This window comes from Phytophthora infestans, genomic scaffold, assembly GCF_000142945.1.
Source record: "Phytophthora infestans T30-4 supercont1.6 genomic scaffold, whole genome shotgun sequence".
Lineage (NCBI taxonomy): Eukaryota > Oomycota > Peronosporomycetes > Peronosporales > Peronosporaceae > Phytophthora > Phytophthora infestans.
Window position 1 is genome coordinate 4449916 of NW_003303753.1, and position 25209 is coordinate 4475124.

Below are 25209 nucleotides of genomic sequence, written 5' to 3' on the forward strand. Positions count from 1 at the left end.
TCAGTGTAGCATGCTTCGTGCCTTCTCCATGATGGTACGGCCATGAGCGGGCGGAACACCGTTCTGCTGAGGGCTGTATGGAACGCTGCGTTGATGCACGATGCCATTCCGCTGACAGAGTTCCAATACCGTCTTGTTCACAAACCCCGTTCCAGTATCGGAACGCAGGCACTTCAATCGTTCCCCCCACTGATTTTCATACAGCGCCTTGAACTCCTTCAGCTTGCTGCCCACCTCACTCTTGCTCTTCATGAAGAATGTCACGACATACCTTGAGTAGTCGTCTACAAAGGTCAGCACGTACTTGGCACCCCCCTTTGAGAGCGTTCTCATTGGTCCCATAACGTCCGTGTGTACTAGTTCCAACACACGCGTTGTCTTCGTCAGTGATCGTGACGGGAACGCCGTCACGGTCTGCTTTCCCTTCATGCATCCACCGCACAAAGTCTCGCACCCCCTTCTCACTTGCGGGATACCGGTCGTGGAACGCTGGGTCTTCGTCAGTGCGTCCTTGTTGGGGTGACCCATGCGAGCGTGCCAAAGCTCTCACTCGCTGTCTGCATCGGCGTATTCCACGAAACGGGCCTCCTCCTGCTGACAGTCCAAAAGGAACGCCTTACCGACCTTCTTCCCTGACGCTATTGCAGCGTTCCGTCCCCAAATTACACAACTGGAACGCTGGAACTCCACACTCATACCGCGTTCCGCGAGCTTCCCGACTGACAATAAGCGTCTATCGAGCCCGGGGATGTGGAGCACGTCCACCATACGGATGCGTCTACCGTCCAAACCAGTCAACTTGACCGTTCCAGTTCCTGCGACGTGCAGCTTCTTGCCGTCTGCAATCGTCACCTCCATGCTAGTGTCTAACGACTTGTACTCAAACAGGTCGTTCCGGTGATGGGTCATGTGCGACGTCGCACTGCTATCAATCAGCCACCCGGCCGAGCGTTTCCCCCCAGCTGCAAACACTGCATCGTCTTGGCTACCCTTCTTCGTAGCAGGACAGTCCCGCTTCATGTGGCCACGAGGTCACAGTTGAAGCACTTGCTCTTTGAAACCAACGTTCCGCTTCGGAGCGTTCCACTTTCGACCGTTCCCTCGGCCGTTTCGGAACTTGCCTGCGTTCCCATTCACTTGGAACGCCTTCTCTGTGGTTTCCTTCTTCTCGAGTCGCTCATACTCCTTCAACAGCTTCTCCTTGGCCCCGATGAGCGTCACACCCTTGGCGTTCTCTACGATAGACGATATGAGCTCATATTCGGCGGGGAGGCTGCTCAGCAGTACCACCAGCTGAAGTGCCTCGTCCATGGGCTCTCCCAGCGTCTGCAAACCGACGATCAGCTCATCAAACGCATCCAGATGCTTGGCCATAGACGATCCGCTCTCCATCTTGAACTCGTGCAGTCGACGCGTCATCGTCACGCGGTTGTGGAGCGTGGTGCGATTGAAGAGCTCGCGGAGCGTTTCCCATGCTTCCATGGAACGCGTCGCCGACCGGATCTTGGTCTGGTGCTGGAGTTCCACACCCTGGGCGATGATGCCAAGCGCCTTGGCATCGTTGACGAGCCACGCCTCTGTGATCTCGTTATCAGGCTTGATGACTTGAATATGCGCAAGCAAACCCTTCCTGGCTAGTGTCATGCGCATATTGTACTCCCAATGGAAGTAGTTCCCACTCCCTAGGAGGACTTCGGCGCGCTTGGTAGTCGTCATGGTCTTGAGCGTTCTTGCGAGGAGCGTTCCGGTCGAGTTGAGGTTGCGGCTGTTAACCTGTTGTTGTTGTTAGCGGTAAATGCCGAAGTGAGTAGATTAAAGTCAATTAGATCTGTCCTCTTGTCAAGCGCTCCTGGCCATCCACCAGATTAACCGGTTTGGGAACGGTCCATCGTGGAACGCTCAGCCGGTTAACTGAACCGTGCAGAGTCGGTGTGAATTAACACGTTTCCTTTTATCGCATCATTCGAAAAGAGCCAGAACTTGAATACGGTACGGTACATATGGGTAACAATGACCGACGTTTACAAAACCCATACTTAGAGCTCGTTCTCGTTTCCTTTTATCGCCCCACATCCGAACACGTTTTCACGATTATGAAAGTCAAGTGTCGCATCGGCGTTATAAATAATCACTTTGCAGTTTGATCTAGCCGCGCTCTCTTCATAGGTAAGCACTGTAGCACTGCAGAATCAGTATCAGGCATAGTAGTAGTAAGTTGGCCATGACATTGATACCCCTGATGTTAAGGCCGCCTCCTAAAAATAAACTTTGTTTAGTAGTATTAATTGTATTTAATTCATGAACACTTCGTAGTCAGGAAATGGATGGTTCCAAGTACAACTTCGAAGTAGTGTCTTCCAGTTTTGAGCCACTTTCCGTTTTTGCTTTGTAGCTCACCGCCATACATTTCGAGCTGTACAGCTAATGGCATTTCTAAAACATGCCAAAAATGAAACTCAACTGAAAGTAAATTTACTTCATAAGTAGTAATATCCAGCAGAAAACTCCGCCAGTTTTTTTTCTACATTAAATTTAACAAGGAGAAAAGGTTTAATCGTTTCTAAGTGCGAGGAGCAGTTTCTAACGAGGCGACTACTCGACCAGCGAGAGCGCAAGTGTCGCAGGTAAAGCGTCCGCACAGGGACCTCTAACCATTAGGTGGCAAAGTATATGACACCACCTCGTCACACCCTCATTTCCCGCTTAAGTACGGGTGCATATTTCTCTCCCTTTCTTTCATTCCAGAATTCGCCGGCTCAAGGAAAGATGGTGTTGCTTTCACTACAGTGCGCGGTTGTAGGCCAGGCAGGAAGCTCGTTCGATGTGGAGATCGGCGATGGTGCATGTTCTTTTTGCATGTCTTGGCTTTCAGCCATAGCGGCGCGTACTTGACGCATTACGCTTAAAGGCAGACGCAATGAAGAAAGGTTTGAGGTCGGAGACCAAGTTTTATTAAATGCAAAAAACCTACCTACTCATGCAGTGTCTGCAGTCTTTAAGACAAAATTGAGACCACGGTTCATAGGACCGTTCAAGGTCGTGGCCAAGAAGGGCCTAGCGTATACGCTTAACCTTCCGAAGAAGATGCGCACGCATCCAGTCTTCTACGTTGGCTTACTTAAGCCGTATCAGGACCCTGCTCAGGTGAGCGCGGAGGCGTTGGCGCCAACGGTGGCTGGGCCGCGACAGGCTGCGCAACAGCGGGAGGCCGAGCCACGGCAGGCTGAGCGACAGCAGGTGGCGGGGCCACAAGACGCAACAGCAAGTCGATCTGACCTTGCAGCTGAGCGACTTGACGCTCAAGGTCCGCGACTCGGTTCTGAACCGACTGTGGTTGTTCAAACCAGTCCACGCGGTGGTTCGTCTCATCGAGACCATCTGCAAGGCGACTCAGAGAGTCAGTCGTATCATGGAGATACTGGTTCAGAGAACCCACACGTTGCTCCAGCGCGAACACGTCGCTGCGACTCGCGACGCGAGAGTCCAGCTGAGGCTCGGCCTCCTCCTGCTCTGCTCGACGAGCACGGCGAGCTCCACTTCCATGTGGAACGTCTGGTGGTGAGGCGCATGCGCCAGGGTCGTACTCAGTACCTTGTGAAATGGAGGGGTTATCCTCACTCACAAAACTCTTGGGAGTTTGAGGTTGTCCTCCGGCAGGACTGCTCTGACGTCGTCGACGCTTTTGATCGGGCACACTCACTTCCCCGCCGCTACGGCGTACGACCACGTCGTCAGGCGCCGAGCGCTTCCCGCCGCTAGAACGCGGGAATGACAGGTCGGTGGCTGAGCTCAAGCTCCGACCAGTGGCTGGAGCAGCCGGCTCATAGGAATGAGCGGTGCTCGCAGCATGAGCAAGAGGTGGTGACGCCTCGAGGTGATGGGGACGGGGTCCTAGTGTTCGTCGACGTGCTTTCGACTTAGCGAAGTCTAAGCGCAAACGTCTCTCAAGACGAATATCAGTTTCAGAGAAACTTGCTCGAAGAGCATTGTAGGAGGGGAGCCGTCGAGCTCCCTCCACCCAGCTTCGGAATTGTGCTTCATAAGCACGCTGGGATTCCCCAGTGTTGAGAACAACCGGGATGGTTTGCATAGAGGGAACCGGTTGGCGGTTGAGCTGCATCTGCAGGCGCGCCTGATACTCCTGAGGAGTTGTGACTTGTGGAGTCAGATATCGCTCTCGGAGCCGGTGCCGTTGCACTTGCTCATCAGCAGTCGAGGCCGCAGGCCCACACGTGTACGTGTTCAGCGGCTGCTGCGCCGCGAGGCGGGCCGCTTCGGCAGGGTTCCGCGGCTGGAAGCCGTAGTCACGGCGTGACGTTAGAACAAGTGGTCGGACCACAGGTCGGAACGACTGCGAGCGCTGCTCATTGGACAATTGACGGCCTTGGGCCTCGTCCAGGTCATTCGTAATGACGTTGTGATCGTATCGATCTTACTCGTCATACCGCGACGATAGCGATGGCGCATCGCGCAGCAAGCGAATCGGATTCGAACGTTCAGAGAACGGATGCGGTGTCCGCAGGTCTCTTCTTGTTTGAGATCGCGCCGTTGAGCGGCTAGACCTCACATAGGAAGCTGGGGAAGACGCGGCACCACTGTGCGACCTCGGAGAGGTTGGGTTGGAGTGATCCTCACTACCCATGGGCTCGTCGTAATCGACTTCGCCCTCTTCGAGTTCCGAGAACAGACCATCGTTCCCTCTGGGCGGCGCCCGCGGCTCTGACGAGCTTTGAGCTTTGCTCTCTTCTTGTTGACGGCTCATGGAGCGTTGACCGTGTCGACGGCGATACTCTTGGTGGTACTCTGCCACCGAAAGAGACGAAGATGCTCTTGGAGCAGTTGCGGAGCGCAGTTGGGGGTCTGGGACCGACGAGGCAGGGGCGGCGCGACGCGCTGTAGACGTTGGGCCGTGGGCCGGAGTGGAAGTGCCAGGCATCAAGGATGCGAACGCGTTTGTGAGCTCGTGGAGCTGCAGAACGCAGAGGTGAGGTCTAGTGACCTCCGTCGTCTTGACAAGACGTGACCTCGCTGAGAAAAGTTCGAGAACGGAATGTTCTCATCTATGTGAGGGAGAGTGTAACGGGGTTACATGGTGTGGAGCACACAGGGGTACGAAGTACCCGGAGAGTTAACAAACTCTCAGTACATAAGTTGGAGAGTTAACAAGGTCTCTCAGTACGTTGGCTGAAAGCCACACGTTATGCATTTGATTAGGTTTAACTATGCTAGATAGTTAAAGAGATACATTTACCCCTAGGCGGCTTGGCCGCAATAATAGTAAATAAAACACTTCTGGTTTTGAAGCATAAAAGTTAAGGTATTAACTTTGAGCCCTGGTCTTGGGCTGTAAGTGTCCTTTGGATAAGGAACTTAGTATTAGTGGCTCTTTGAGTCGAACGTCTTCCTCTGACGCTAAAGCTACGGCAGCCCCGCTGCAGCGACACTTTTACGGTTCACTACGCATTACGTTGCCGAGCAGACCGAGATGCAGTTCGCGGCGGCGCTGGTTCAAGCTGATACTTATAACTATACCAAGGACTCGAGTGGATGTGTCACTGTGGTTGTGATTGGAAATTGCCCGAGCACAAGGTGAATTTGAAGGATTGGTGATGCGACTGTAAAAATTTTAAAGGAATATGAAGCTGCCATGTCGTCACACCATTGCGTACAGAAGATATTTTAAGGCACGGGGCTCTAGTACTCCTTGGGAAGAATTGACGAGAGGTGGGTATGAATTATACAGGAATATCCAGGATTTTCTTGCGTACCTGTCTTGTAGATGGACCACCACTTCACCATCTCTAAGGAAGGTGAAGCAATTCTCGTACGAAAACTTACGAATGAAGATCCTGGATCTGGGGTCAAGAAGCTGAGGACCCAATCAGAACGCTACAGGGAGGCTGTAAGAGCCACACACCTTATCGCCAACGAAATGGCGGATATCAAAGATGACTCCGAGTTTGACGACATGTTGCGGTCTATCCCGGGTCAATGGCGAAATGTTCGCCAGCAAAAATGGCTTCTGTTAATGTCCCGGCGGCGGTACAGATGAGGATGGTGAAGAACGGTTGGATGGTGAGAAGAGCTGTACTTCTAAACAAGTCAAGGTCGAATTTGGCATAAGTTCCAGTGAAGATGAAGATAATGCTTCTAGAGAATCTACTGCAAGCACGGAAATGACGATTCGATTGAATCCTAAAGCCAAGAAGGTAAGGAGACCTCAAAACAGAAGAACGCTACTAGCGCTGGCGAAAAAAAGAACCGAAAATGGTACTAAGCTACTGAGGCGGGTAGAAAGACTACCGGAGAGGTAACTTTGACTGCTTTGCTAGACGCTCTTGAACATCAGAAGCCTGGATTGATCGAAACGCAGAGAAGTTTGTCGGGCGTCCTCGTCAAACACACTGAAGCAGAGAAGAAAAAGCCAAAGACACAGAAGAATCCTGTTTTAATCCAGGATCCGTTCTACATCCTCCCCAATAACCTGTTGGATGCGTGTGTTAATGTCATCCCTGTGTCAAACACCGTCGAGACGGTGATATCGATTGTCGATTCGCAGTCCAGCCAAGCTTCCAGTACGCACAGATCGCCAACCCAAGGAACGGTGGAGGCTGAGTCCATCAAGGATGTTGGTAATTTTACGCGCAGGCAAATTGAGATATTCTAGCGCATCCACACTTTGAAGACCGTTGTGCAGAACGGCGTCGGAATGCACAAATGGCTTGTGAAGGAAGCTATTGCTGCGCTCCCTATCGAACAGCACGACATTATTAAGCAGGTGGCAGACGAAGTAATGGAGACCTTCCCATATGAGCGGATCACAGGGCTTCCGAACCTCCCAGACTACGACTACGCAATACTCTACAGCGCGATCCCGCCCACATGGCTCACCGACGCTGCTATACGCGCGTTGTGCCGGTGTTTATCGGAAGATTACCCCACATGCAAGTTTGCTGGGTTTCAGTCTGTGCTCCTGAAATCCAAGCGGACGCGTAATAGCGAAGGGCATCCGGTGAATGCAGCGATTCAAGCGGCAGCTCTACAACATGCAGCCGATGGCGCCGTCGAAACTGTGTTGCTACCACTGAGCTTCAACAATTTTCACTGGTGCTGCGTGGTGGTCAAGGTCAAGAAGAAGAGAGTCTACTACTACGATCTGCTAAACCAAGATCCATACATGAACACTGCTAGGGGTGTCGCGACGAATCTCAAGATCTCTGGATTGCAAGATTTCAACGTGATCGCGCGAAACAACCCCATCCAGTTCGACGGGCCCAGCTGCGGGGTGTACGTGTGCTGGATGTTCCTCTGTAAGGCCGTTCCTGGACTTCACGTAGATATCAGTGACAAGTCGCTCACGAGACGTCGCGTCAAGTTATTCTTCTACTTGCTGGAGGGTCGTCTGCTTCCTTTGGATGACGCTTCGGGTGCAGCAACACCCGGCGCAGACGACGACGAGAAAAAAAAGACAAGGCCCCGAGCGTTGAAGACAATATAGACAACGACGAAGAAATCGCTTCAACCATTATCGCGACATCGACAAGCTAATTGTGCTGGTTGTAAGTCTCGCGTGCATTAACTACATTGAATGCATGTCTTTAACTTCATTGAATACAAGTTAGTTCTACCTTGCAACTCTGTAAATTTGACATGGAGCTTTTCGTAGAGGCAGCATTGATAGGGCTTCGTCGTAGTGAGCGTAAAGTGATTGCATTTGCAGACAGGAATCCAGATTTCAAGTCAGCTGCCAGGATTAAATCATGGCTAAATACCTGATTAATCATGCTAAATGGTCTATTCATTACTGTACGAATCTGTGACAAGGACTTAGTCCTGGATACAATAGGATTAAATCCTGGTTATACGACAGCCCCACGTTCATATCTTCCCACGTCCTCAGCAAATCTTCCTCATATATGGATACTTATTTAAGTTAGATTGTGTCGCCAGGATTATTCTTGATTATTTACATGTATGACTCCTCCTGGCCTGGAACAGCCGCCTTGTTTTTTCGAGTTTAATTCAAACGTATACCGTCTGGATAATGGAAAGGTATACATAGGTACATCTGGACGAATGTTGGCCGTGGCAGCACGTATTAATAGAGAAAATGTAATTCTATAAATTACTGGTATATGGAGAAGGCGAACATTTTCTCAAGCACCAGAATACCGAGACGACGAGGTGAAGTATCGACATGATTTTGGTAAAGCCAATGGTAGCTCGGCGTTATTCGCTTATTATGATGTTCACTCTGTTGACGCTGAGCATGCGTTGGGAAAACGTGACAAAGGGGTTTCGCCTTGTACAGGTGTACAACAGTATTTAATTTGTCTACTTTCAATGATGTTCCCATTGAAGCTAAACCCGGATGAATCGTTGAATGAAGACCTTGCCAAAGCCATTAGCAAGATGGAAAAAAAAATGATTCCTTTGCTCTTCTTTTGGAGCATGAGTACACTGAAAATAGTAAAGAACTCTTTGGTTCGAAGTGTCTTAAAGGTGCTAACCGTGCGAGATTTCGTGCTCCCCTGGGGGCGAATACTTTCGCTGCGACCGACAAGAAATTGCGCTTTTTTATGGACCGGTTGCTCCACGGCTACAGCTACAAGACGTATGACGAGGATGAGGAGATTGATGAGCATGTTGAAAGGATTAATTGAAATTCTGTCACTGGAGATGACCTAGGACAAAAAAGAGATCGACAGCAAAGTTCTACTTTCTTAATCCTACTCAGGAGACTCTGTATGAGACCTGGATGCCACACTGGACCCAAACCAAAGATGGTGGATGTATTGGGAATGAATGCTCCGTCAACGTCATTATTTATTCCAGAGTTGCGATTGTTGCGTGCGAAGTATTTTATTTGGACCATATTTCAATCATCACAAAAATGGTCAACCTTCTATTTCGTACCTGGTCAAGTGATTTGATCAAATATCCATCTTAAGTATGGATATGTGTGGTCGACCACCTCCGTCATTTACACTTTCCCGACAACGAAGATAAGTAGCGCCCTTCCTGTACGACCATGAACCAGCAAGTTGTAGCGTCTCCAGCACCTTCTTCACCACTTCACGAGGCCACTATCTGCTCGCCTCCGTGCAGTCCAAGGCACCAGAGCACTGCGAGATCTCGGCACAGCCCCGAGCGCATGCGAAACCCAATCTCTCAGAGCGTCTCAGCTTCGTGACGTATGTTACGTCGCTGAAGTAAGTCTCGTTCCTGCCGCAGTCCAAGCTGTTGGTGTGTCGACGACCACTGCAACGGTCCACGCCATCAAGACTCTGCTGGTCGTGGCCGCAGCTCACGTCATCGTCACTCGTCCGGTCGCGAGTACAGTCCAAGTCGTCGGCGCAGTCATAGTCGTGGTCGCGGTCGCAGCCCACGTCGCCGGCGGAGTTATGGTCGCGGTCGCAGTCCAAGCCGCAGTACAAGTCGTCGGCGCACGTCTCTCCGAGGATATAGCCCAAGGCACCAGATCGCTTCTGTACAACCCCGTGAAAGTCGCTGGCGCGGCACAAGATCGTCTTGGCGCTCTTTGCATTGCCGCTACAGCTGAAGTCCTCATCGTACCGTTGGACATGATCAGAGACGGAGTCGTCGGAGAAGCTCAAGTTACGTGAGCTGGTCGAGTCGACGCGAAGCCCAAGTCGTCGCTGTAGTTCTTACACTCGGCGCGATTGCAGTCCTCGACAACGTGCAGCTCGGGGAAGAAGCTCAACTCCATAACGAGGCTCTAGCGATGCCTGCAGCGAGCGTTTTCCTGGCGGCTTAAGGGGATCACCTCCATCTTTTTTGAGTAGAGAAGGCGATCACCAGTGTGTCATATCAAATTCACCTTCTACTGGGCATCCTGCAGACGGAGAAGCCGCTGAAGGTATTACACTGCATGTTCCAGCGAACAGTGTTCAGCATCATCATCGCACTGTTGTCCATGCAGCTGGTCACGTATTTACAGGTTACCATAAATTGGAGGTTAAGATTTCGTACAGGTGAAGCTCCTGCCGGAGTACAAAATGTAAGGCAAAGTTACATTACGATATCAAGACAAATGAGTACCAAATTCGTGGTGAACATTCTTGCGACCGGCGTAGAGTGGAGTTACCTGGAGTAGATGTTACCGAATCCATGGAGGAGGCCACTGATGTGATGGCTATCACTCGAATGGACCTGACGGCGGAACGAATCTGGAAGCAGATTCGCAGCGACTTCTACCCTGAGGAAGTATCACTGGTGCAATTAGGACTTACACGTGAGTAAGTCCTCCAGCGAGTTCACCGAGCGAGACGTGCTCACTTTGGTGCAGATTTGCATGGTATTGTGGAGGTTTCGCCGCTGTCACTGGTATCGGGGACCCCACAGCCATTCTTTCAATTTTACAGGTCCTATATGAATGGAACAACACTAGAGCGCTTAGTCGGTTGGGCTCATCCTGATCTGATCAAGCTACTGAAGTACAAACAGACTACGTTGTCTCTCGACCGGACATTCAGGTGCGTCCCGCGCCCATTCTACCAGTGCGCGGTAATGATGGTTTTTGATCATGCAACGGACCTATTCGTCCCTGTATTTTATACATTGTGCACGTCAAAGACCCAAGATACGTACTGGCATTTGATGGTGGCTGTCAATGTCGCTGCAGACGACAAAATCGAGCCGAGCATGGTGGTCTGCGACTTTGAGGCCGGATTGTAAAAGGCAGCACAAGTTCAATTTTCAGATGCAGATATCGTCGGCTGCTACTTTCACTTTAAGCTGGCCTGCCGAAGGAAGATGGAGGCACTAAGCCTCCCTGAAAGTGAGGTCGTCATTGCAATGAGTAAGGGCAGTCTGGATATGCTGAGTGTCATTCCGCACGAGAAGATCAAAGACGAGGGTATCAAATTTGTGAAAGGCAAGATAAGAGACACGTGTGTAGCCAAGAGCATTCGGTATTCGGACGTGTTGAGGAAGCGGTTTTGGTCGTATTTTCGTACAACGTGGCTGAAGACATTCACACCTAGTGTTTGAAATGTTTATGAGGTGGGTGCTGCTATGGCAAGTCGTACTAATAATATTTTAGAGCGTTTTAACCGCGAGATAAACGCGGAGCTAACAGCTCCACACCCTTCTCTACCATCATTTGTCGGCATAATCCAAGCTCTATCGAAACGCTATGTCAGCCGAATTGAGGATATGTCAAAGTCCCGAGCGAAGAAACGGCAACGCCTAGCTCCTGAGCCACTCGATCTCCCTGTCCCTGTGGAACTTGGAGGAAGTGCAGACACCTTAACGACGAACGCGTAGATTACGTAGAGTAGTAAAGATATACAATTTGATGTATATATAGAAATGCATGTAGAAGGTCTTGTATACCAAACAATTTCAAGTCACTTCAGATTTGATCAACTTTCGTCAGGGTCAAGGGATTTGATCAACTTTCGACAGGGTCAAGGGATTTGATCAGCTGGCCATTTATGTGATGATCGAAATATGATCCAAATAAAAGTCAAGGAGGAACTGGCCGTTCGGCCGTGAAATGACACCGATGGCTTAAGCGATGAGAATACTCAAGCTGCACTCCTAAATATGGTTATGGGAAAGCTATGAAAGTAAATGAAAGGGAACTATTCTTGATGAAGTCCGTTGGTTTATTATGGAGGTGAGTGATTCGTTGTAAGAAACCCTCTCAGCTCGATCCCATCTCTGAAAGCGCAGATCTGGGTGTGTTTGGGTCATCTATCCGGTATTTGTCGGACTATTGCAGAGATCTAGACTTGGAGGCTGAAGAGGTTAAAATTCCTGTCGTCTACCGTTACCAAGCGGATCAAGTGGCTGAAAACTCAAATCGAAAAGCTGATAGAAACGTTAGTGGTATGACATGGAACATTACGCCGGTAGTTTTTTTACTTTCCGTAATTTACCACCGAGACCAGTTCTGGAACGTTCTTTCGAGGCAGCTGGTATTTTGGCGACGCAACCTCTCGACCACCTGAGAGCGAAAGCAACGTCTTTTCGATCTTAGGGTAGTTTCAGAACCGCTCGACCACTGAGAACAGGTTTGTCTGAATTTCAGAATTAATTTATTTTTCTCAAAAAAAAAGAAGACCCTATGTATATAGATACACATAACTAATAACATGTCGAACGAACTAACTTTTGGAAAATACAAGGGCACACCGATCGAAGAAGTATATGCTTATGATCCCAGATATTGTCGATGGATGCACAACCAACCCAGTCTCAATATTACTGAGGATATCAAGATTTTCCTTCACTCCAAGTTTCTTAGCAATGATAATTCGTATATGATGAGTTGGGGCAAGTACAAGGGGAAGACGCTAAAGCAAATTAGTCGCACCGATTCTAATTATATCAATTGGCTTCGTAAGAACCCATTCGTAATTGAGAAATGCCCTAAACTACTCAACGAACTTAATTAAGCGACAAAAAAAAATGTTTTTTTGCCTATGACAGAAATTACTAAACACATTCTAACTAAGCCGTGGTAAAATCTAAAACCTCTCCCGTTAGACGATCGTAGGAGAGCTCTTGTTCGCTCACAACCAAAACAAGCATGTTTGTTCCCTGGCAACCAGCGTTTGTACCCTGGATCTGAATAGCCTGAGGTACATCACGCTCCGTCAGGCGGCTAACGTCAGCGATAAGGATGCGGTTAGTTAGAGACCACGTCTGATAGTCAAGCAGTCCATTCAGAAGCTCAGGGGTCAGATCACCATTAATCGCAGCAATTTTAGCGAACTCGTTTGTGAATTGGTGGAAATCGTAGTCATGACTAATGTCGAAGCATTGAGTCGAACCGATACGGACATTGAAGTTGCGAATGCTCGAACCAGGCTGAAGTGTCCAAGGAACCGTATCAAACGGACTCTGAAACTGTTGAACAGCAGCAGTAGTAAAGTTTCCAGTTTGCTCAGCAAATGGTAAAAGAATGACGTACTTCGCATTCTTTACAGAAGCCGAAAGTTGCAGATCGAAAGAAGCATTAAGCTGTGTCCCTTGCTTGCCAATACCGGCGCGCTGGTAAAACCACTGTGCATAACGGTCGTTGTAGCGGACCTTCTTTACTGGCTTCGAGATGATAGCCTGAGGGTTCTATAAATGAACAAACGGGACATACAGTCGAGAAGTCGTGAAAGGCATGTAGGTTCCATCAATAGTAGGTTTAAGCGCATTGACGACAGCACCCCATGAAACAGCAGTAGAACCAGCTGTTGAACCTGAAAGAACACTAACCATAGGATTACTACTTGCCGACGAAGCAATCATTACAGGGCATGTATTACCACTCGATAGTGTAGTACTTGTAAGCGTCATATAACGAGAAGTATCAGCATCAATAGCTACAGTACCCTGATTAACCCGGAAACGAAGACGGATTTGAGGGTTAGCCATAAGATCAAGCTCCTTGAAAATCGGGTGGAGATCAACAAGCTTGATTTTTAGCATGAAGTTCCACGTTCCCATGATAGCGCCAGCAGCATAGCCACCCGCCACGAAAGCGCCACGTCCCAGCTGATTGGCGATGGTGGTTGTAGCAGATGCGGCACCAGTGGAAGGCCACGACGTAGATGAGTCAGCTCCAGCATTTAATGGGTTCGAAAGAAGGTGCTTAACAAAACCATCATTTGCTACTGAAGCTGTGGCAGAGATAGCGCCGGCGGTGAAGGAGGAGGAGAACGCTGTGTTATTCGAATACCCGTCTCCAGTAAAAGAGCCCGTAGCACTGTACCTCGACGACTGAGCAGCATCAGGGAAGAGGAAAGACTCTGCACCATGCTTTTCAACATACGGAGGACTATATCCAGTCTGAGCACGAATACTGCTCCAAAACAGCTTGTAGTCAGCCATAGAAACGATAGTCTTACCATTCAGCTCAAGACTCATCGAATCGATCACACTCCTATATTCCGCACTTCAGCGACCAGCAAAAACGGTTAGCAGGATTAGCCTGAACAGTAGGAGCATGAGTGTTTTTCATCGATACCTTGTATGGTAGCATAATGTAGGCATCACGGAGCGAAGCAAATCCTTCACTTCCATTAAGCTGGGATGTTGCATCGATAGTAATAACACCGTTTTGGTATGACCCCTGATTAAGATCGATAACGAAAGGCACGCGCTTGCCAGAGGAGACTTTAATATCCGGATCACTCTTGAGCGAGCTCTGGTAAAGATATTGGTCGGAAAGTTGTGTTTCAGACATCGTTGAGATTCTATATGGCACGTAATATACTTTATCAAATATAATTATTATGGAACTCGTCAAGCCTATTACATCCGATCATGATCTAATTGAACTTGCCAAGCGTATTGGGGTTCATCTCGATGCTATCTTTGAGTCAAATGAGATCACAAAGCCGCTTCCGAAGAAAGGATCATATCTGGTTCCACTTAGATCGCCTAATCTCGATGTAGGACACTGGCAGGCTGTTCATGATGGAGAATTCTTTGATTCAATGGGGGAAGCGGCACCTACGAAGTAGGGCATCGGGCGATACAATCCCAAACAATATCAAGGCACTTATGGCGATTATTGTGGTCCGTTTTGCATGCTATGGCTATATTGCAAACAAAAAAATAAGATGAATCTATTGAATCGATTCAAAGATCTGAATTTGTCAATTCTGTATTAAATATGTTTCAGGAAATATAGCAATAATGTATCGCGAATTGACGATTTCCAGCGATGTTCCAGCTTCCAAGCTGACTAAAGCCCTCAAGACAGGTAAGCTAAGTCTTACAGCTGATCAACTCAAGGGTTCAGGCTCTGTTATCCATCTCCACCCAGCTTCGTATGAGAAAGCACTAAAGGCACGCAAGGCGGGTCGTGGGGTTAGACTTGACATTACCAAGCATGAGATCAAGAAAGGCTACAAGAAGCCATAAGGAGGATCCATTTGGAGTCAAATCAGGGTTATCGACAGCATTCAAATTCGTAAAAGATAGTGATTTGCTGAGCAAGGGTCTGGATGCGGCAGTGCCTGCTATTGCTACAGCGTTTGGAGCCCCTCAAGCAGGAATCCCCGCAAGGGCGGCTATTAAGTCATTGACAGGAGTTGGAGTATATGACTCTGACAGCGATACCCCTGGTAGAGTCTCAAAACTCTGCCTACGTCCGAGCCTTGCTCGATGTAGAGAAAGAAGGTGGTCGTATTTCGGTAGCGGATGTTAAGAAGGCGGCAAAAAATGCTCTCGGGCATGCTAAACGTAAGGGGATTCTAACTGATGCAATCGATGCAGGCGAGAAGTTTCTACTATCAAAAGCAACCAAGCCAGAGCATGAGAACCTGATCAAATCGGTTCGAGGTGAGGTAAAGAGACGCTATGGTGTAGGAGTCCCTAAGAAACCAGCTAAAGGTTCGCCCGAAATGAAGGCTCAGATGGCTGCACTCCGTGCTAAACGTAAGAAAGCAATGATTGCTGGCTCTTTTCGATTAAATTAGTTCCACCCTATTCTGCGGATTGGGAGAAAAAAAATCATTGAATGCTTATTTTTTTGGCCTCAACAACAACATGATCGAGACAGAAGTATCACGGAACTTAACCTTTTGATCGTTTTGATTATAAATACTGATCGTAATAGACGTTCTCGCGCCGTTATGACAGTTCATCCAAGCATACTGACTCGGCTTATAGCTGATTAATTGACCTACCTGAGCATCACCACGGTCAAACGCACTAAGGATATCACCAGAGGCAACATACTCGTTTTTGATCAGGTCGCATCAAACGATGTAGCTCGAGGTTGGGTGAATCTGAGGAATGGTATTTGACAGCTGAGCACTTGAAACCGTTGCAGACGCTGAAGGATACGTACCAGCAGTCAATCCTACTACTTTACCAAAAGAGGCGTTATCAATGATGATGCGAGTGACACGCGTTGTTGTTGGCAAACCAGTACCGCCTGACGAATAAAGCCCACTTGCTGGTCGTGTCCAAGTGCCACCGGCTGTAGGAAGTGTCGTTGGAGTAGCGCTAAAATCGAATTGAGCAGCATAATACACACTGTTTTCCGTTAGTTGAATATAGAAAACGTTCTCACCAGATGGATTAATTAAATACTCTCCAGCATTTACGAGAGCCGTCTGAATGCTTCGATTAATATCGGTATAGCTGTAGTGTCCATCAGGGAGGATAACAGATACAGTGGATGTGGCTCCAACTGTCGGAACCTCGATTTTGAAGGAGTTATTCAGGAACTGAGTTGCATCGATGTTGTATTCAGAGTTATACATCGAAATCGATTAAACCGCGCATACCACATCCTTAAAATCGGCAGCACTACCAGGAAAGCTGTATTTCCATGTGCTGTTATAATTGTCTTGAACGAGGTCAGTGGAATCGAGTTTAACAAAACTTGCCATGGTATATGTATATTGATTCACCCAAACAAAATATTCTAAAGTTATTGCTCAATATCTATCGGTCGATCAAAGTTGTATCTGATTTGACCTTTGACTGAATCCACGAACAGCATATGTCCTTTGCGCTCCGTGGCTTTATTGTAGTAATAGACGATTGATCGCTCATCAACGCCTTTAATGTTAAAATCCTTTACAACCACTTGTAAATCGCGCTTCGAATTCGCTTTTAGAATCGCTACGTACTCTGAATTCAACCGAATCATCTTATCAGTGGCAAAGTAGCTGTGGCTTAGGAATATGGTTGAGAGTTTAACCCAATGCCCGCTTCACGATATTCTGTATAATACAGAGTAAATGATTATCTTTATTAAACTATAGCTGCCACTTTTGCAAACTTAATGCATTGCAAGCCGTCCGCAATGGGATGTAGCGAAAACGCTGCGACCAGGTACATATAGACTGCAATCTGTCGTAGAAAAACAACAATGTGCCCACCGGCTGGTAAAATGTCATGATTTCATTGGGCAAATGTGACGTGACTTTCGTCGCATATCCTTCTACTTCGAGTATCCCGCTGAATCTGATGGGTCTGGGCAATCTGCGTTTGCGCCTAAATGACTGGCGAAGCGTGCCACTACGTCACCCGTACGCTCACCAAATTTTCGGCCAGTTCTAGACTAGCAAGAGTAGAAGAAGAACTAGGCAAGAACTGGCCGAAAAATTGGTGAGTGTACGGGCTGCATTATCTACGCCTAGTTACTCGCTATCCTGGATATCCACGCAATCACCATTCGCGTCGCTGCCGCCGTCGTCGCTGTCGCTCGAAATATCGAAGTTCTTTCGCTTGCGGAAGCGAATACGCTTCTTGAGATGAGCAGGGATGGCAGTGCCGTTGCGCCACAAATCATGCCATATTTGGCCGCATGTGAGCGTGTTGCCGGTTTCCTCGTGGCGAACCTTGTTACATAGAGGTACGTAGCCTCCGAAGTTTGATGTGCACTGCTCGCAGTAGTAACTGGTTTCAAAGCTCTTTGTCTGGGGAGTTGCCAAGGCTGAGCAAACTTTGCACAAGTGCTGGCGGCGCTTGCCCTTACGCTTCTGCCCTTTACGCTGGAGGTTGCTGGCGGTTGATCCATCTCTGGGGTTTTTTCGCTTCTTGCCTTTGTATTTTTCCTCATTGTTTCGCAGTCTGTGCGGTTGCGTGTGAATAGGCTCAGAAACGAGGTCCTCGGTGTTGGTGTTTGTACGCAGTGTGGCTTCGTTCGTGGCCAAAAGCTCGGTATGAAGTCGGCGCATATACTGCGCGTGTGTTGGCACTGGCAGCCCTTTTTGCTTGAGAATAATTTTATGTAAAATAAAACCGTTGACTATCGCCATGTCCGCAAAACTCATGAAGAGTTGCCGATAGTACTTTTTGAACGGCTTGGGCCACCCAAGCCGCTCGTTGCGGTGAGTACCGACGTAGTAGAGATCCTTGTCCAATAACTCCAGCAATAGAGCACACGACGTGTAGAAATTGTCGGCGATGATAAGCCTTTTATGGGCCTGGCCATCAAGCGCCTTTGTCACGTTCCTGATGACTGCCTTCTGTGCCACACCTTTCGAGTACTCTACAGCGCCGAGATACACTTCCATCCTATATGTTACACAATACAGCATACGGTAAGCACTCGGTTTCTTATTCTGTACGATACAGAGTAACCAGACACAGAATACAGTAAGCCACCTACCGAGTACAGTATCCGGTCTCCGCGCAGCACGTCATGTACACTTTAGTCCCGTACTTGTGAGGCTTCTCCTTATTATAGACGCGCACAGGGTTGAACTTGCTTCTGTTAGGAATGGTTCCTTCATCAAAACTGATGCGAGGCCCCAGCCGATAGCCACGATGAAACGTTTTTTCAAGAACCTGAAGAATGGGCCGAACTTTCCAAGCCTTGTCTGTGCCTGCGGCAGCAGGGTCGTTTTTGGTGAAGTGCAAGTACCTGGTAACTAACCGGAATCTTTCACGTTTCATGTATCTGGAGAAGGTACCGCGTGGTACTGCACCGTCCTCCCGCGTCGCCCAGTGCTTTTCCAAGCCATCCGTATGACCACAGAGTGTACGAGCAATCAGAAGGCCAATCACGTGGAGAATTTCATGTGCTTGAATTGGTTTCATATTGCGCAGCTGCTCTTCTAAGACTTCAAGAGGTTGAACCGACTTCACAGGATCCCTGCGCTGCGCCTGTAGCTGCTTGTCTCGTTGCGCCTTCGCCACAGCAGGAATACACTCCTCTCGATACGTTAGACTCCTTTGCAAACGCAAACCACATCTTCTTGGGAAGAAAATAGAAGAAAATTCCCAAAGGAGACTCGGCGAACGCAGCGGCAGATCTGGTGGGACCAAAACTTCCGTCGTACAACTCCGCTGCATCTAACACCACATCACCTGTATTCAGTAAAATACAGAATTAGATTTTGATATGATCCGCAATTCTGTATGTGCTGCACTTACCGGAATGATGCTCATCGTATATATCCCAACCTGTGGCTGTGAGTTGACGCATATTGGTGTCGTCTTGCAGGAACGCGCTGGAGTTGTCATCAAAGTCGCTGTCAGAATCTACCTCGCTTTCATACACTGATTTAGGCTCCGCAGGAACGTCCAGTTCTTCCTCAGTACCCAACTCGCTACTAACATCACTTGCGGATCCATATCCAACGTTGATATCTGCAGGATCAATCTTATCAAAGAGCAGCTCTCCACGTAACGCATCCATATAGCTATCACAATCAAATTCATCCAAGCCATTCGCAACACCACTGCCACGTTTCGATTCTTCTTTGCCGTGACCCACGGATGCCGTGTCGTCAAATTCGGTATCCGACAGAATATGAACACCCGCTGGTCCAGCTTGTTCTGTATCCTCCGGAATACATTCAACAACTGATAGCTCTTGATCTGTACCAGCGATACCAGTATTTTCGACAAAGTGGCCTTCTTCTGTATCATCTACAATCGACCTCGCTTGTTCTGTATCCTTGGCAATAGCCACACGAACCGGCTGAACTTGTTCTGTATCCTCAGTAGTAACACAAACGGAGGACCGATCTTGTTCTGTATCCTCTGCAATATCATCACCAATCGGTCGGACTTGTTCTGTATCCTCCGTAGTAACGTCGACAGTATGTTGATGCTCTGAGCGGGATGGAGAATACTGACGGTCCAAGTTGCCGTCACTTGTGGTGGGGGGAATTGGTTCTTGTCGTTTGGCTGCTGTGTACGCTGCAAGCTTCCCCATTGGAGGCCTCATCGGACGTATCATACATTGTTGAGGGGGGAAAGGTACTAGACCCTCACGCAGAGCATACTTCCACAAAGGCTTGGGACCTACACCACACAGGGTTAGAGGGAGTAGTTATTACTGCTAAACACAACGTACCGATAAAGTAATCAGTGTCAGCCTTGTAGTTGTCTAGCTTTCCTTTCACGCCAGGCTTGAGATACGCATGATCGGAGAGGAGGCCTGAAGGGGGTCTTGCCCGCCAACCAGCCTTTTTTAGCGACCCCCACAGACGCTTGAACTCCTTCCTGTCAATCGTTTCCGGCATTTTTGGTTGAGTGGTGGAGGTTTTGGGCAGAGAGGAGCTAAAGGGCTTGCATTAGAATTTAAAAACCTCTAGGCCGTTTATATCGAATTTTCTATGTGTTTTGAATAATACCTTTCTATCTCCCCCTCGCCGATCGGTAATGATAAAAACTCCCATGGTGGTCTATACAAACTTATATATGCGGTGTAGTAGCCTAAACGACGCCGCGTCCAAGCTGTTGATTCATTTAAACCTGCATCATGTCATATTACGTATTATACAGATTACGGCGTTCATTGGGTTAAAGTGTCCCCCACGTGTATAGTAATGAGAGAAGATATTCTTCTGAAGTAGTTTATCATTGCTATAGTCATCGATGATAACAAGCTCCGGTTTGTTAGAGCTTAATGGAGTATGACGCACCTGATCTACTTTAGAAGGGCTATCTGGGTCAGCAAATGTGATGAATCCTTCCAACTTTTCCCGGAGATACTCATAAAGCTCCTGATGAGGATTATGAGCAATGATGTTAGATGAGCAAATACGTGAGGAGAATGCTTGAGAATAAACATACAAAGATTGTTCTTTCCTGAAAAGCTTGGACCGAGCACAACCATTCTAAACAAAGCTTTCATATCCAATGCGGGGATATCACCCATCGAAGCAGACTTAAAAAAATTTGGAATCGAAGCCCCAAAGTCAGGAATAGCATTCATGACTAAAATCGTTTGATCTATATAGGATTAAACAAAATGAGTTCCGGTTTTTCACATCCACAGCCTACATTTCAATCATCCATTTATAATCCTTCATTCTATCTTTCGTTAGACTCGAGTGGTTATCTAACATACGATTATGCGCAGACACTATATTTGAGCAAGGATGATTACAGGATGGGCTACCTTAGCGGAGTAATAGCGGGAACTGCTTCGTACAGCAAAACTTTGATTCTCGATTCGTCCGGCAATATCAGCGGAATTAATAGCTTTGGAGCTTTTACTATTACTGGAACGCTACAAACCGGATCCTAACCAAATATAACGTCTCTCGGCTCTTAATCAGGTCTTACGATCGGTGGAAATTTATCGTTCAGTGGGTCATCGCACTCGATATCGATAACAGGCACTTCAAGCTACATCGATTGTCGAGAATATCGCCAGAACGGGACTATATACGATTTGGGCCTTTTTGAATACATAAACGGAGTTAGTTTTGGTACCGCAACGCCAAATAAACTCCTATTATGCGACTCAAGCTCGAATATCGGAGGCCTAAGTTCGGTAGCGGCTACTACTCTGACCTGCACGAACTTGCGCCAGGACTCGACGTATTATGACCAATCAAGCTTTTTAACATCTATTCCGACTTCCCTCTCGCTCAATAATCTGTCAACGAGTGGGGATATCAGCTGCTTCGGCGTTATCAATGGGTTTTTAGCGTATGGAAACCAATTAGCTATAACAACAGTAGGATCGCTGACAGAGCTTGGGATCAACTCTACAGCAACGAATGAATATTCTCGATTACTGGTAGTGGATTGGACTTTCTTGATGGTTCTTACACACGAATGATGACTCTAACCGGGTCGAATACGACTCCTGTTCAATTCCAGATCCAAGTCCATAATGGCAATCGATCAACCACAGCGAACGCGTCATGGATCGGGAACATCACAAACAACGACCTCAAATTTGGGGTCAATAACTCGACGTCGATGATTCTAACTACCACAGGTCGTCTTGGTCTTGGTACTACAAGTCCTTCGGCTCCGCTGCACGTCCCTGGCAGCAACAGTTTTGTATTTGGAGCAGGCGGAACGACAGTGTATCGCCTCAGAACAGATAGTGGAGCTACAGAATCCGCTCTTGGCCCGAACACATATTCAGTAGCGGGTATATTCGGAGGATACATTGCCTGTACAGCCATGGCGATGACGTCGGATCGACGCCTTAAAAAGAATATTCAATCATGCCCAATTGATCGTGTGAAGCGGCTCTACGATAGCTGTGAGGTCAAGCTCTATGACTGGATCGAGTCGGAAAACAAGCCTGGACAAGAAATCGGTCTCATAGCTCAGGATTTGGTCTCAGCCCATCTAACTGATTTGATATGGATCTTTAACAGAGATGATATTGAAGGGGGAGAAGACCCAAGCCTTGAACCAGCTAAGCAGCAGCTCAACGTTGATTACAGTCGAATATCGGCTTATAATATGAAGATGATTCAGCATCTTTTGGGTGAGATAGATAGATTAAAAGATCGTTTGGCTAATATAGAGTCATGAGGATTGAGCGCTTGGAGTTAAGCCCTTTGAAGAACAAGAAGTATCGAGTATGGGTACGTCTTAATACGGGAAAGTTGCGCAAGGTTAATTTCGGGACTCGTGGATACGCCCAATATCGGGATCAAACGCCTCTGAAGGCTTTTAGTCATCTTGATCATAATGATGAGGAGAGACGTCATTGATACTACCTGAGACACAAAGTTGATTACCCAGAACCATCAGCGGATTTCTATGCTAAGAAGTTTCTTTGGTAATAATATACAAGAAATGGGTTGCGTACCAAGCAAAGATCTTAAATCGAATTTAACTGCTGATGAACCTACTCAGGCAATTGCTTCCACATTCATGCGCGCTGATCAGATCGTAGCTCTCGGAGATAGTGCACTCGTTCCTATCAGAGATGCGAAGACGGGGGAAGATGCTGTCATGGAAATACATGTTGGAGAGAAAAAAATTAGTATATATCGCGGAATGGCGAATAAAGCTGTTAGATCTGGTATTGCTTAGATAGCAAACGTCTTTACAGACTTCGATTTTTTTTAGTTGAGTATGCCCATACTTTTCCTCCTTCCGTCTGGGTTGACGCATCCGTTTTCTTGAGCGTCTTGTCAAGATCCGTTGTTCAAACAGCTGCCTGGGTCTTTTAAGGGCGGTCATGGATGATTAAATTTTTCATGATGGCTTTTAGCTCTGCGACGTTGAAATCAGCGTTGTCGCCATATCTACCGCCTGAGCTGGAAATAATTCGGGGATTGAAAAAGAACATGGTTATTGTAGTCGCGTGATAATTTCCTTAAACTCAGAATCCGAAATTAGACGGTTGCTGTACATATCCACTGAGAGACTCTTAAGCTGTTTGATAATTGAAGGATTATCATTGCCTAATTCAAGCTCTCCTTTCAGCTTGTCATATTCAGCTCTTAGAGAGTCTAACGGATCCTCGAGGTGGTCATGGAAGTTATACTGAAGATGTGTAATCGCAAGGATCTCTTTGAACAGTTTTCTATCATCGATACTGAGCTTGTCATATGAAGCTTGATCGATATGATTTTTATACACAAGAGTTCGGATCATTGATTGTAGACTATCACTGATTTGACATTTGGGTCCGCATTTGCGGCGATTAGGCTGAATAATGACAAGGGTTTTGTTATCAAGGTCAGGAATTCGGATATACTTGCTTCCGAGCTGACGTTATACATAAGCTGAAGGTGTAGCTAAGCCTTGAATCTCATTGAGGTTGTATGTACGACCGCGTCGTACGACACCTTCGAGTGGAGCAACACCGGCTCCTCTTAACCCACGACCCTGAAGATTCCTCTTAACCGCTGACCCCACTCGATCAACCATGTTATTCACAGTTTGGCGAACCGTGCGCTCGTCTTGTCGATCACTGAATTGATCAACCTCGGTGTAGTTTTTAGCATCGGAGTAGCTTTTAGCCTTGATTTGATAGACAGCCTTGGTCGCTTTCATGGCAGCGGTTGCCGCCATCAACGCTGATCTTGCGGATTTTGAGTTCTTACCCTTTACTGTTCGCTTCGCCTCATCGTATTTCCTCTGAGCTTCGCCATACTTTTGGAATGCGGCTTCTGACTCATCGTGGAGTTTTTGCAAAGTGTCATCGCGATATTGAGTACCCTCTGAGGATTTGATTCGAGCTGATGTATCTGTCGATTTTGTATTGTCGAGGATCGCTCGATTCAATAGCTGAAGATAAGCTTCGAGATTTTTTTCAATGCTGGATCATCATTCTCATAGACGCATCGCTCTATGTCTTCAAACCCGGTCATCAGGCTATTGAAAGTATCCATCCATCTAATGGTTTTCATAAGATCGTTGAAAACCTTGCCAGAAACCGCTTTGTTTTCGTGGTTTCTAATGTAAAATGGTTTTGCTGCGGTAGGCTCACTAAAGTAGTAATTTTGATTAGCTTTCACACCACTTTTGGTATCTACTATTGGTTTCAGTCTAAAGGGAATTCGAACTCCTTCAGATGCTATTTTGCTGTAACCATGAGAATCTTCTTCGCATCGTTATCAGCATTAGTTAGAGAACTATTCATATCTTCATCAATTCCAAGCTTAATTCTATGCCGAGCCTCACCATCGCGTGGCTCAAAGGCTTTTGCAAGTTTGGTGGTGTCTTCATTAGTAAATAGATCGATATCGCCACGATCTTTGACTAAATCAATAATTTTTTGGAATGTAGATCTCCAATCGACGTTCTTAGTAATCGCTGGCTTGACTCTTTCACTATCAATACCAAATACACTAATTGATGAACCATCAATCCACACGCATCCAGTTCTATCCAACCTCAGATGTTTTACTCATACTCTTGAGGATAGGAATGATTTTCTTTTTCAAACCAGCCGACTCAAGCACTGCTTTATTCTTAAAAATAGACCAAAGCAATCGATTCCTACTATCAACTTGATCTAATGAGGTTGACGTCGATGTGTCAAACTCGAAGCTGTCTTCAAGACGTTGTCTTGAACGGAATGCATCATCACCTTCACTTAAATCGGCGATTTTTCGTTTTCTCGTCAGTGAAACGTGATAAAGAGGGTCTTCAAGTCTCATATAACTGCTCTCATCGATTGATTTACTTTCGCCATCATACCAGATGTCCCTAATCTTCTCCTCTGTAGCCACCCAGTCAATCGATTAATAAGTCTTACTCTTTCTACCCGTTTTGGCTGCAATTAATGACCCCTTTTCACCAAGAAAGTATCTATTGTCATCCTTATCGGTTTTACGCTTAATTGGCTTAGTTCGAAGCGCTACCCAATTAGGATTGGCGGTAAACAATTTCTTAATCCTTGATCGCGCCTCCACTTGATCTTCGGTATCCATGTTTTTCATGCTTTTCATGTTTGTTTCAGCATCTAACATTCTTGGAGCATTGTCGATTCCAACATCAGCTGTTTGCTGTGTGTTATCGATACCAACATCAGATGTTTGAGGTCTCGCTTGAATA

General features: G+C 47.3%; 5 protein-coding genes across 5 annotated transcripts; 3 read left to right on the plus strand and 2 right to left on the minus strand.

Annotated features, from left to right (window-relative positions):
* Window positions 1-12122: 12122 nt before the first annotated feature.
* Window positions 12123-12425, plus strand: PITG_05032 (uncharacterized protein; the record flags this gene model as incomplete). Its single annotated transcript, XM_002905661.1, has 1 exon — window positions 12123-12425. One exon carries the CDS (start codon window positions 12123-12125, stop codon window positions 12423-12425), a length of 303 nt encoding a protein of 100 aa, XP_002905707.1.
* Window positions 12426-12547: 122 nt separating this feature from the next.
* On the minus strand, window positions 12548-14209 carry PITG_05033 (uncharacterized protein; the record flags this gene model as incomplete). The annotated part of the gene is made up of 5 exons (XM_002905662.1): window positions 12548-12879; window positions 12944-13098; window positions 13183-13518; window positions 13621-13866; window positions 13991-14209. The coding sequence occupies 5 exons, from the start codon at window positions 14207-14209 to the stop codon at window positions 12711-12713; spliced, it is 1125 nt and encodes a 374-aa protein (XP_002905708.1).
* Window positions 14210-14258: 49 nt separating this feature from the next.
* On the plus strand, window positions 14259-15449 carry PITG_05034 (uncharacterized protein; the record flags this gene model as incomplete). Its single annotated transcript, XM_002905663.1, has 5 exons — window positions 14259-14435; window positions 14490-14544; window positions 14660-14830; window positions 14931-15095; window positions 15142-15449. 5 exons carry the CDS (start codon window positions 14259-14261, stop codon window positions 15447-15449), a joined length of 876 nt encoding a protein of 291 aa, XP_002905709.1.
* Window positions 15450-20236: 4787 nt separating this feature from the next.
* On the minus strand, window positions 20237-20659 carry PITG_05035 (uncharacterized protein; the record flags this gene model as incomplete). The annotated part of the gene is made up of 3 exons (XM_002905664.1): window positions 20237-20307; window positions 20363-20435; window positions 20489-20659. 3 exons carry the CDS (start codon window positions 20657-20659, stop codon window positions 20237-20239), a joined length of 315 nt encoding a protein of 104 aa, XP_002905710.1.
* A 998-nt stretch (window positions 20660-21657) lies between these two features.
* Window positions 21658-22227, plus strand: PITG_05036 (uncharacterized protein; the record flags this gene model as incomplete). Its single annotated transcript, XM_002905665.1, has 1 exon — window positions 21658-22227. One exon carries the CDS (start codon window positions 21658-21660, stop codon window positions 22225-22227), a length of 570 nt encoding a protein of 189 aa, XP_002905711.1.
* Window positions 22228-25209: the final 2982 nt, after the last annotated feature.